This window comes from Amblyomma americanum, chromosome 8 (genome assembly GCF_052857255.1).
Source record: "Amblyomma americanum isolate KBUSLIRL-KWMA chromosome 8, ASM5285725v1, whole genome shotgun sequence".
Classification (NCBI taxonomy): domain Eukaryota; kingdom Metazoa; phylum Arthropoda; class Arachnida; order Ixodida; family Ixodidae; genus Amblyomma; species Amblyomma americanum.
This window is the reverse complement of record NC_135504.1, coordinates 69,515,242-69,527,419: the sequence shown is the minus strand read 5'-3', so window position 1 is coordinate 69,527,419 and position 12,178 is coordinate 69,515,242. Positions and strand designations below refer to the sequence as shown.

General features: G+C 44.0%; 1 protein-coding gene across 2 annotated transcripts in view; it reads right to left on the bottom strand.

Moving 5' to 3' along the window:
• Window positions 1–9,527, bottom strand: part of LOC144100421 (zinc carboxypeptidase-like) — a 33,467-nt gene extending 23,940 nt beyond the window's left edge. Inside the window, exons 1-6 of one of the 2 annotated variants that reach the window (XM_077633382.1) lie at window positions 9,360–9,527; window positions 6,872–6,947; window positions 6,567–6,703; window positions 4,581–4,671; window positions 3,847–3,945; window positions 1,985–2,083 (exon numbers count right to left, since the gene is read on the bottom strand). In XM_077633382.1, coding sequence (XP_077489508.1) covers window positions 1,985–2,083; window positions 3,847–3,945; window positions 4,581–4,671; window positions 6,567–6,703; window positions 6,872–6,947; window positions 9,360–9,463 — 606 coding nt within the window. In that variant the 5' untranslated portion in view covers window positions 9,464–9,527. The remainder of the gene's footprint in view (window positions 1–1,984; window positions 2,084–3,846; window positions 3,946–4,580; window positions 4,672–6,566; window positions 6,704–6,871; window positions 6,948–9,359) is intronic. The other variant, XM_077633383.1, reaches the window with a different exon arrangement.
• Window positions 9,528–12,178: the final 2,651 nt, after the last annotated feature.

Sequence of the window (12,178 nt, the reverse complement as noted above, 5' to 3'; positions counted from 1 at the left end):
GTAGCTCTAGAAGAGCAACCTGCGTCTTACAAGACCCACCAGTGGCTTTGTTTGAAACTTCCACCTGGCGGGGCTGTGGCGCATCGCTTAACCGCCTCACCACAGCGCTACTAGTGGTATGAGGACTCCCCACGATTTATGAATGCGATTGAGAGGGTCGTGACGTCATCAAGGTCACAGGACCACTGGAGGACCTATCATAGGGAACCGGCAAATTTGGATATTTGAGAACCCTTAATTTAGAACTTGACTAGTTCCAAAATTTTGGGGGTCTTTTGAAATTTCTGGGACGGGAATAATAATAATAATAATAATAATAATAATAATAATAATAATAATAATAATAATAATAATAATAATAATAATAATAATAATAATAATAATAATAATAATAATAATAATAATAATTTATTGCCACAGCATATTGAAATACATACAGAATCGGGCCTGTCAAAGCCAAAAGGAGGCTTGCAGGACTAGGCCCGGCAACATCGGCGAGCGAAAAGTGATGGCAATACAAGTCACATAATAAAGTACACACACTGAATACATATTAATAAATACTGAATATTACACTGAATAAAACTACAAATCTCAAGTGTCATTTGTTTTCTGGCACCAACGCTTTTCACAGAGTTTTAATCATGCGTTTAATAGTTGCCTTAGAAGTAGCGGATAACACATCATCAGGAAGGCCATTATAATAATAATAATTATTATTATTCTTCTTATTATTATTAATTATTATTATTCCCATCCCAGAAATTTCAAAACACACCCAAAATTATGGAAGTAGTCCCAGGTCAGAAAATGAATAAAAGTTGATTAGTCGGATCAGTATTATCCCATATGGTGATCCAATGAAAGGTACTACAGCATTCTAGAAGGCGATGGCGCACTTATACCATATACGGGCTATGGAACCGACTGCAACCACAGCCTCGGCGGGAAAATCATAAGAACACTAGACATTCATTGTAGACTCCATAGCATGCTACCTAAATGTTACCGCATTTTAATTTTTAAGGCCGTGGTTAAAAAGGCCCCCAAGTTTGTAGAGCAACAGCTCTACTCCTCGGGGTACAACTTCCGATTTCGATGTGGATGAGGCAATGACCTTCAATGTCTCACAAGGTCAAACCAAACTTAACTGCGTGGTAGTATGGCCCAAGCTCTGGTGGTATGACCACATGATCATATGAGTAGGAACATTGAGTACCTGACCTTGACCTTTGATCTTGACCCTTGGCCTTCAAATTTGATTTGAGAGAATAGGCAGCACATCGGCAATGACCTTCAATGCCTCACAATGTCAAACCGAACTTAACTGCGTTGTGATATGGCCCAAGCTATGCTAGTATGACCTCGTGATCATATGACTGACCTTTGGGTACCTGGCATTGACCTTGGCCCTTGACTCTGGACCTTGACCTTGACATTTGATTTCAGACAGTGAAGACCGTGCTTAACAGAGCTTTCGGTCTTATAACTAGGTTAAAGCCACGTTGAACACCAGCCTTTTTTTTTTGACGTCGTAGCCCGTAGCTCTGAAAGCGCCTTCAGTCATATTTAAGCAACTCTGGTAAAACAGTTGGCCGGCAGTAGTAATATATCTAGTTGCAACAAACGAGATCCCGTATTAAAGTAAAACCTCCCTCAGTCGATAAAATTTGAAAAGAGTTCAATTTAGTGCAATGTGAGCTTTGCCCGGCGTAATAAGGACACCTCAAAAATTAACATTACCTGTTTTTTTCGCGAAAAACCGTGCATAGTTTTGGACATTCACAGGTAATATAAACTTCACAATGTGGCATGTGGTCATGCGGTCGTAAGCGATATTCGTTGCAACGACCGAATGGTGGCCAATGAAATCCCATTGGGTCGCGTAAGAGATGGAAGCTATCAGCGTGGTTACTGTCCGGAAAGAGTTTGTCGTGGGCAGTTCCGGGTAGGGGTGACGTTGGCTATGGACTACAGCACTTGCCTGATCGATCATGTAGAGGCAAGCTGTGTGGGCTATCCACTCCCTCGCGTGAATGCCGCACTCCAGGAACACAATGGGCAGATTTTCCTTGGCATTCACCTAAGGCAAGTTGAATAGGAGAGCAGTATTAGGGCGCATCACCCGAAATAATTCGTGGTAACTCACTAAATTTAAATTTTCTGTATCACTCCAGATGCATTGTCTCTGGAAAAGGGTCGCATTTCGTCGCCACCAGAAGTTCATCAATAACTCTGTGGTGCCAGGAAAATAGATTGCGTTACGCAGAAAATACCCTTTGAGAATGTATCCATTGCATTATGCTCCTTTCTCCTGCATAGTCACAGGTTAGTAAATATGTGTTTGCAGCTCACAGCTTGGCGCTCTTAACGATATAAAGCGGACTGACTCTGTGAACTCGCTCCGTTAGTTGACTCCAGAGCCGTAGCTGAAGCTGATAAATCCGGTAACTATGAGAATGGTAAAACATAAACAGACGTACACGACAAAACAAGAACATTAGTGTAGGCTACAGTACTGAAAAAGCGTAGCTTGATGGGCATGTTTGTGCACGATTACGAAAAAAAAACCAGCAGAAAAGACGCGTTCACAAAAGGAAAGGGTAGACAGGACGACGTTGGAAACACAATTGAATTTCACTCTGAGGAATTATGTAAGAGACGTCGGCATCGGAGAAACACAGATAAGGCGCGAAATCCTATAACCTTTTAAAATAAAGAATTTAGACATTGAAGGTGTCACTGACTGCTCGGTCCGGTTTGCTTCAAGAGAATTCCATTTCATGAATGGGACATAGTTTGCCACGTACAATATACCAGTCCTGAATTATCAAATGCGTTTTGGTTGGTTTTTGGTAGGTTTTTGGTGGCATTGCTGCTTGCGTCCATGTGCACACGGCTGTGATGTGAGATTTTTAACCGACTAAAATTCAATTACGATTCAAGCGTCGTGCTGTCTGCTCCTCCCTCTTTGAACGCGTCCTTTTCCGCAGTTTTTTTTTCCGTGATTAGTGTCGGTGGATCATCGTGCGTTGTATTTTTTTCAACTGTACAAAATAAAATTCTCATGACGGCGAAACAACCACTGTTAAGCTTTGTTGAAGCAGTTATTCCTCTTGAACCATTGCCACATTGCTGAATGATTTCTCGTAAATGTTCTCGCTGCCGCCTTCAGCGAGCAAAATTCTTTGTATGCAGAGCAATACAAATGAGATATTCTTGTCATAATAATGTGGCTACGCTATTATATTGGTAGCAGTAAGTGGCGGTTTAGAGAAAACAAAGAAAGTGCATGGGCCCGTCGACTTGCACCAACTGGGTCACTGTCACCATCGGGGCAAGCTACAACAAGGAGACCAGAAAAAGCGAAAGTAATGTGCGCATCGTGCATTCGAAAAACGTGTCTTTAAATTACTTTTATTCTGTTTGTACCGGAGTAAAAAGTTTAGGGAAAAAACAACAACATACGTGTTATATTTAAAGTATGAAATGAATTCTTCACGGAACATTTCAAAGTTTGATAAAGGTACTGTGGTGGTAAATAGCTTGGCCGTCTCAGTTTCTACACATAATGAAGTGTTTGTTGTGCCTCGTAACTGGTGCATAGAAACGAACAATAAATGTAAGATATTCTTTTCGACCTCAATGAAAACTTTTCGGTACAGATTTATCTATTAGTTTTTCGCTCAGGCTCAAAACCCAACCGGCTATCAGCTGTCAGAACAAAACATGTTTACAGAAATGAAGAGTTTTAAATTCATAAGCTAAGTCTATGGCCTGGTTACTTTTGTGGCTTCAGAAGAAGGTACCGCTGACAATAAAGGCACAGCTCTTGAACTCACTCACGTGAACACCGATGAGATCCCGCCCTTCGTACGACCTACCAATGGACGTGTATGTCACGTGGTCGTACTTCTTTCCATACTGCTCCAGTGCTTCTTTGAACTGCGGAGAGGGCTTAGGGTTAGAGATCTGCCGCAGTTGACGTTTCCTGACATACTGGTCACGGGGCAACACTGGTTATTCTCACTTCTACGGAAATCTGTGGAGTCGCTTGCGATATGAGGGATGCACGCCATTTCATAGCAGCTTCGCATTCGCAGGACACTTGGAGGCTTTTTGGCGTGGGACACCGTTTTTCGTACTAATGCAGAGTCCAGGTAGTCACTCTCTGGCCTGTGCATATGCCACACGCAGAATATGTTTTCACTCTTTTCTTTTAATAAATCGTTTTAAGATGGCCACTTGCTTGACTTAAAATCAAAATATTGTAGTAACCTGACGCCAACTTTTGAGTGTTAACAGATAGTGGCGCAGCCTGTGAGCTGCACAACGAGCTGTTTGGCGGCGACCTGCATTTCTCTTGTCTCTACTTCAACCATATTAGAGTGCAGCGTTGGATTGAATGCCGCAAGATAGCGCGACATTCAGCTAGTTTGTATCTTTTGTATCATAGTTCCCGATGCTGATACAGGGGGCACATTTGAGAGTTTTGGAACTTGCACGACGAAGACGCTTCGGTACAGCCGCATACTGGCATCCAAGAGGTTATGAAAATGACTTGTGCCCGTTAGACTTACTGCTTTATAATTCAGGTACTTGTCGAACCGTGGCGTCGCCGTCGTCGAGTAATCAGTGGACCGCAGCGCCTTGCGTTCATTGTCAATCATCCTGAAAAGAAAAACAAAGACAAAAGAAAGGTATAGAGAACGAACTGCACCTACATATGCCCTTTTGTTATTGCTGTCTTTTTGCGGGGGCTATCAAAACTGTCCGCTCACAGAGCAAATCGTTGAGTCAGATTAACTGCTCCCTTTAGGTGCCTTCACAGCGTTCAAAATTATCTCCATAATGTTAGATGTCGTTGCCAATGATACTGATCGTCGAAAGCGATAATGACCACAATACGCTACCCGCAGAGCGAGGAGAGAGTTCAACGTTAATTCGCTTGAAGGACTAGCATTAAAAAACACGCTGTGATAAAAATAAAGGCGATATTTAATACGTTTGAAGGAAAGAATTTCTGCCCTGTTTTGTATACCAATCCTCATTAATCGGGCAAAAAGCGATTTTTGCACGGGTAATAAGAACGATCTGTACGCAGTAGTCATTGTGGGCGAAACTGATGTGCACATAACAGATGTGCAGCTGTTCGATGGTCAAGCTTTTTGTACAGCGCGCATTGGTTCTCTTCGTAGTTGGCATTGACATTTTTGTGCACTGCTCCTCAATTGGCTGTTGCTGCACGGCTGCAATGTGTTTTGTAATCGTACGCAGTTTTGGGACAATGAACACGACAAAGCAAACGCTCCGGTTATATATGTTTCTGCAGCATTTCTAAAATATTTTTTTCTTGTTTTTCTGGAGAAGGAAGCCAGCCACTGCTTTGCTTTAGGAAGCTATCGGGGCCTAGCTACTTATGTAGGCTGCCGCATTTTATCATCCCAATTTGTGCATACGAGATAAACCAGATTGATTTCTATGACTGCTGATTTCTTTCGTATACTTAAGCCTACGAGGCCCTGACCTTTTTGTCGTATTCTCACTTACTCCCAAATTGCCCATACTCCTGCAGAATATACTCCCCACCTCACAAAAATCTCGGGCGAGAGGGGGCGGCGCCAAATCCAGACTAGGAGTTTCCCCTATCTTGCGCTTAGACACACCTTTCGTCCTGCACTATATCCCTGAAATTGCCCAGTATTTTAGTGCGCATCCCTCCGTCTGACGTCCCACATGGGAATGTTCCAATCCTAGCTGGGTACTCCTCATGTCCTACTTCTCGCCGTCACAGTGGGACGCCGCCCTGTATAGATAGCCCGGTCCTGGACGACCAGTGTAACCTCTTAACTCGGGCCAGCCAGATAGCTACGGCAAAGGAGGCCCTAGTCCAAGGACCCCACCCCCTGGGGGGGTCCTAAACTCAGTTTATAACATCTTGTTTTAATCTTCTTTTTCCTATTATGAGTTCCACCCAACTTTTTGACAGTTGCGGCCATCAATGTGCTTCACGGAGTCTGGCAGCACAGACAAGTTTTCTATGTCCGACATTCTTGAACAAAAATGTTTGGATATTAAAAAAATTTTAAGGAACTTATATGAAAATATTGATCATAATAGTCCATTCTTCGGATATGTAGCAAAATATTTATTGTGTAGTGTTTCCGTCGCTGGCATCGAGCAGTTAAGACTACAACAGAAAACCAATGAGGAACGCTTTTGAAGGCAGCAAAAACGTTAACAGCAAAAAACAAACGCAAGCCCGCCGAGGAAAGATCTGCGGATATGCTGATTGTTATTGTCAGATCTTACAATCCATGAAAAAACTGCGTTCATAAGCTCTTTCCCGTCCAAAAATGCTCTTGTCCTGAATTGTTGGGTACCTGTTCAGGGAACGGTGATGAAAGTCCTAACAATAATACATAACAAGGCAGTAAAAATACTTTAGTTATTGCTGTTGGACTGGTGAGACGACCAGCCCCGTTTCATGCCTGAGAAGTACACCAGAAAGGCGGCTGATGGACTACGCTTCTACAGCAGCATTGGAGGTGTAGATAATCTCTTACGCTTGCAGGTTTGCGCATGCCGTCGTCACATGGAGACTCGATCGGGATGTGGTGGCCAGGAACTCTGCGACCACTTCGGGACTGAGACGCAGGAGTGCTGGCATGCCTGCGTCGGTAGCATGCTGCCAGATGTCGATCTGCGTGCGAAATTAACGCGGGAATCGGAGAGAAGGCGGGGGTGAGTGCGACCGAAGAAGCTGCGATATGAGATAGCAATGCTTACATCGTCGACGTTTCACAGTGAGCGCGGCACCGTGTGCCGCCCTTGCCGATACGTAGGCGAGATTACGGCATTCTCCACTCACCCGAAGCCTATCCGCCAACGTAGATAGCAGAGCCACGTGGTCCGCAGTTGTTGCAGTCACCGATACCAAGCGGTGCCTGAAACAAACGAGCAGTGATTTCGCTTCCTGTTGTGCTGAGAGCTCCTCCTGGTCTGGATTAGGAAGTGTCTACGAGGCGCAAGTAATGCGCATGTAATTGAGTTAAGTATTAGGAATGGATGGTTTCACTCTGGTCCTTTGTTGGACCTGCCTTTTCCAATGTATTTCCAATATTGGGGAATTAGCATGCTGCTGGGACTGTTTCATTACGCCATAAATATAATTGCATCGAGGGCGTGTGTAGTGAGATGCCAGGGACAATGGATTACAATGTTGAAAAGGCGCAGAAAATTTAGCAAATGCCAGCACTTTGAATGGATAGGATTCGAAAACTCTCAATGTCAAGAGCACGTATCAAAGACATGCTTAGCATAATTTGTGCCAGCAATAAATAGCCCTTCGACTTATCAGACAATAGTGTTGTCTCTGTAAATTGCGAATCCATTGGACTTGTTTAATCTGAGGCCATACATGCATCGGATAAATCATCACGGTGGTGCTTTTGAACAAAGGTTACGAGAACGACAGTGTCGGCGAGTTATGCAATGGTTATGGTCCTAAATAAATGGCTGAAAGATTAAAGGCCCACTAAAGACCAATATCGGCCTGTATCAATAACCTACCTGATCCCAAATACAGAGCGGTCACTTTTCTGAAACCTTAGCTTCTCTAAGCTAGAAAATAAAGATAAGAATGAAATACTCAGTTCGACAGTAGTACAAGTAGTAAGTGGTTTTATTAAAATAATAATAAAAAACGAAGGAAAAGATTTTTGCTATCCCGGTAGCGGAAATAAAGACTAGCAGGCAGAATGGAGAAATGAAATGAAAGAGGTGAGGGGACAGGAAGAGAGGATAGGGGGAGAGGTAATTGCAGGCCGATTTCGTAAGTATGCTGCGATGCGTCTAGCAGTTTTTCACGAGGATCTCGGAGGCTTGGATACACCGCCATTGACCTCAAACTGGGATCACGGAGTTAATCCGAGATTTACTTGATGAGTTGGAAACTTTATCAGCTGTAAATACGTCTTTTGCAGCTTGCGAAATGTCACACTACCCTGTAAAATTAGATTGAGTGAAAATTGGATGGAATTGTACTCATTGTCCGCTTAAGCCCTTCGCTATCGTTCTCTCCTCATTTTCGACACTTTCGCCTTCTATTCTTGAGTTTTTTTTGTGTGTGCATAGAATGTTCGGTGCGTATCTGTATGCATTTATATATGCTACACCGCAAGAACAGCGCACCCATATTTGATCACCCGGCGCAGAGTGAACCCGACTCTGCTGACCTTTAGTTTAAAGTTGACTCTGCTCTCACTGTGGAACATTTGAAACCGCTTTAGATGCTATGCACACAACTATGTACTTTCCAAATTTATTCGCAGTGTTAATCTGGGAGTGCACCTCAGCGAGGAGTTATTTCTTTGCTGCAGACGATTTTAGGAATCTGAATGTAGAAGGTGAGAAGCTTTCTTTAAGACCGCAAGCGAACGCAGTAAATTCTTCAAAACAGTGAGCTTGGTAGCATGTTCCTTGACGTAGTCGTGCACACACATGCTGCCACTCGTTAAAATATTATTCTTTTGTGCAACTTCTAACGTCGTGTGTATCTTGGATAAAACAAAAGTTATCCCATGATCCCCAGAGAATGTCACAATTTCAAACCATAGTGATACTTCGTACGAAATTTTGTGCATTTTTGCTAAAACATAACCGTTGCCAATTGCGTCAAAAACCGGACTAACTGGCTTTCTTGTGGCCCGCCGAGAGTTCTGAAGAGAAATGGCCTGTAGCGCCATAATGGGTTGGTTGGTTGGTTTTTGGGGAAAGGAAATGGCGCAGTATCTGTCTCATATATCGGTGGACGCCTGAACCGCGCCGTAATTGAAGGGATAAAGGAGGGAGTGAAAGAAGAAATAATAATAATAATAATATTTGCTTTTTGGGGGAAAGGAAATGGCGCAGTATCTGTCTCATATATCGTTGGACACCTGAACCGCGCCGTAGGGAAGGGATAAGGGAGGGAGTGAAAGAAGAAATGAAGGAGGAGGTGCCGTAGTGGAGGGCTCCGGAATAATTTCGGCCACCTGGGGATCATTAACGTGCACTGACATCGCACAGCCCACGGGTGCCTTAGCGTTTTGCCTCCATAAAAACGCAGCCGCCGCGGTCGGGTTCGAACCTGGGCGCGATAATGGGTAAAACGTCGGCATCGAGGCTTGCCAACAACATGGTCCACCTTGTCTGCGTTGTCATTTGAGAGACCGCGGAGTCCGAACAGTATCTTGGACAAATATCGGCAGGATACCGTAAACGCATTCCTGTTTTTGTGTACATTAGTGGCAGAGCGTAGCATACAATACAACTGCAGTATAACAGCACGCAGAAGTTTAAAATATTTTTAGACTTACCCGGTGTAGTTGACTCTTGTTGTCTCGTCCGTAGTGGGAAGCGCGGATGAGAAGCTCAGTGCGACCACAATGGTCCCGGTTACGGTTAAGCTTACGCGCGCCATGAGTGATGCTATGTTCTCAATATGGGCCGGTGTTTTGCTCAGGGAACTTCACCCTCGGACAACGGCTTTGACAACTACTTATCAGAGGAGGCGCAGAGTCCCTTTGACAGCGACAACATCCCTCATCTTATCTGTCGAGCTGTTATCGTGGAGTGGTTGTGCATGGCTTCCCTTTGTGTTTTCTGAACCGTTTTCCTGCGCTAAACGTGGGCTCCACCTAATAAGCGGCTTGGGACATAACAAGGCTAATATGTATTCTTGTCTCTTCTGTTTTTGTCAAACTGTGCCCGAACAAATCTCAGAGGTAGAAGGCCACTGAGCCTGGAGACTCCCGGTCTCTTTGCCGTCCTACTAGGAGGGCATGGGGGAGCTGTAGCTTTACGCATGGCGTCGTCCTAGGCAGTCGTCCCTGTGTCCTAAGGACGGGGAAACATCTTTTGCGCGTATTCCTCAGTCGTGCGCGATTGCTTTGCTGGCCGCTCCACATTTGAGTCGTAGTCCCTGCTTGTGTCTTGGCTTCCAGTTATACTTTGAATTCAGCAACGCTCAGAGCGCCCAACACGAGAAAGCTTAACGTATGTAGAGCGCCATAGAGCGCAGCATTCCTCCGCTTGCCTACAACGCTGCTATACCGGTAAGAGGGACGTCACATCCGGGCTAGAATGTGCGAAGGAATAGGTGTTTCTTAGGATGGTTTCACGTTAACAGAACTTGCAGAAGGGCTTGATGGTTCATAGTTTCAGAAACTGTTATAGCACAAACGAAAGATAATCTCTTATCTTCAATTCTTGTCTCAGTAGTGCAATCATGGTGCGTTCCTCACTCTTTTATGCTTTCCTTCAACACAACTTTACAGGCGATAAGGGAACAGGAACTGGCCGCTAGTGATGACAAGACCAAATCCCGACCTATATTTTGCATAGTAGGTGCAGAAGTTTACTGACACGTAAAGTTACGCTTAACGTCGAGTTATCCCATTTAGTTGAAAAAGGATGCTTAGCATGAGTCGAATAGTTGGAACGCACTAGCGGCATGAAGGTGAACACTACAAATTATATCATGTTGCTTTCCTATTCTCGTGCGTGGAGAGCACGAAAGGGCCTCAGCGTGATCGTGGGATCGCATAGCTTATTGTAGTCCGGTACCACTTACTCTGCCGGTGGCACAGTGCGGCTGTCAGCATTGTTACTTTTTCTTCAGTTGGGGCGTAAGCCACTCCGTTTAATATATAAATACAAAACAAACTGCCTGCATAAATTATTGAATCAATATAAGCTTCCTGGCTAATCCATGGTCCATGTGCACGGTCGTCCACTTCCATCTTGAACGCGGCTCGGCCCGCCAGCGGTCTGCGGGGCGCGCCGCCCCAGTGAAACATTCCAGACGAGTCGCTATACAGAATTGCGGGAACGTGGAGTCCATATGATATAGAAAAAATTATGGTCATCGATACTTTTTCTTTTTGGAGTCCATGAAATTTCTTTAGAATTTCTGTAACGCTTTCATAAAATGCGCATGCCTTCATACGTAGTCCATAAGTCTCCACACCCGCTTTCCGTAAAGTCTATACCGACTGCATACATTCCATACTGACGCCATATATTCATATGAAAGTATGTGGAATTGTAGGACTCACCTTATGGAAAGTTTAAGTCGGGTGGAGGAGACGCCAAATGGCTTCACTGCGCCCGCCCATCTCTTTCGCAAGCGCATGCGAGAGGCACTCCGCGGAGCGCTTGCGGCGCGGAGCCGCGTTTAAGCTGGGAGGGGAAGACCGTGCACAGTCGTCAGTTGTTAGTACGTTGGTCGTTAGTGCTGTCAATGTAGTAGCAGTTGCTTAAGTAATAGCAATAGCGATAGTAGAAGAATTGTTTATACATAGCAATAGCAGTAAGTGCAGTAGCAGTACTGGTAGCATAGTAGCACTGTTTCCCACAGGCAATGTACTGATGGAACACCCACATTCGCTCAGTGCTGATGAGTTCTGCTCCTGTGTACGTCGTTGCATGTTTGGAATGCCGCTCCCGCCGAAGTCAGTTGGGTGAAGTCGAAACGGAAAAATTTTCCTGGGGTGCTCCGTACACTTATTTTCTGAAATACTGCTAAAGACCCCCTGGAAGAGAGTATTTCTTAGGGGGTGCACACGAAACACACTGTAATAAATATTTGAGAGAATGAAATAAAAATTGAAAAAATAAACACGACACAATACGCACGCACCAATATCTAAAGTAAGGTCAAAGTTCGGACAAAACTAAAATTGCACAAAATTCGAAGAAATCGTGAAAATTCAAACACTTGTGATTCAGAATACTAAAAGCCACAAAAAAGAGAAAAGCGTTAAAACAACATCAATTAAAAACAAAATCCCAAATACTTAACACGGCATTTTTTGACATGCTGCACTCTTTGTCTGGCTCTGCTATACGGAATGCATTTGTAATCTAGGTTCTACAATGTGTTCAGATATGTATAAAATTGTACTTCATGTGTACAATAATGTGTATATTCCTTTTGCCAAATTTCGTCTTCTGTTTTCATCAGTCTTGAATTCGTAGGTCAGTACCATAAAGTGACCATTTTTAGTTATTGCAAAACTGCCCTGCTCTAGGGGTGGCGATGCTTTTCAAACGGTAATAATGACTTTTTTTTCGTTTTACCGGTTTGTTTTCTATGTCCGCGTCTTAAACGCTAGTTTTGCGTTTAAAATGAGTC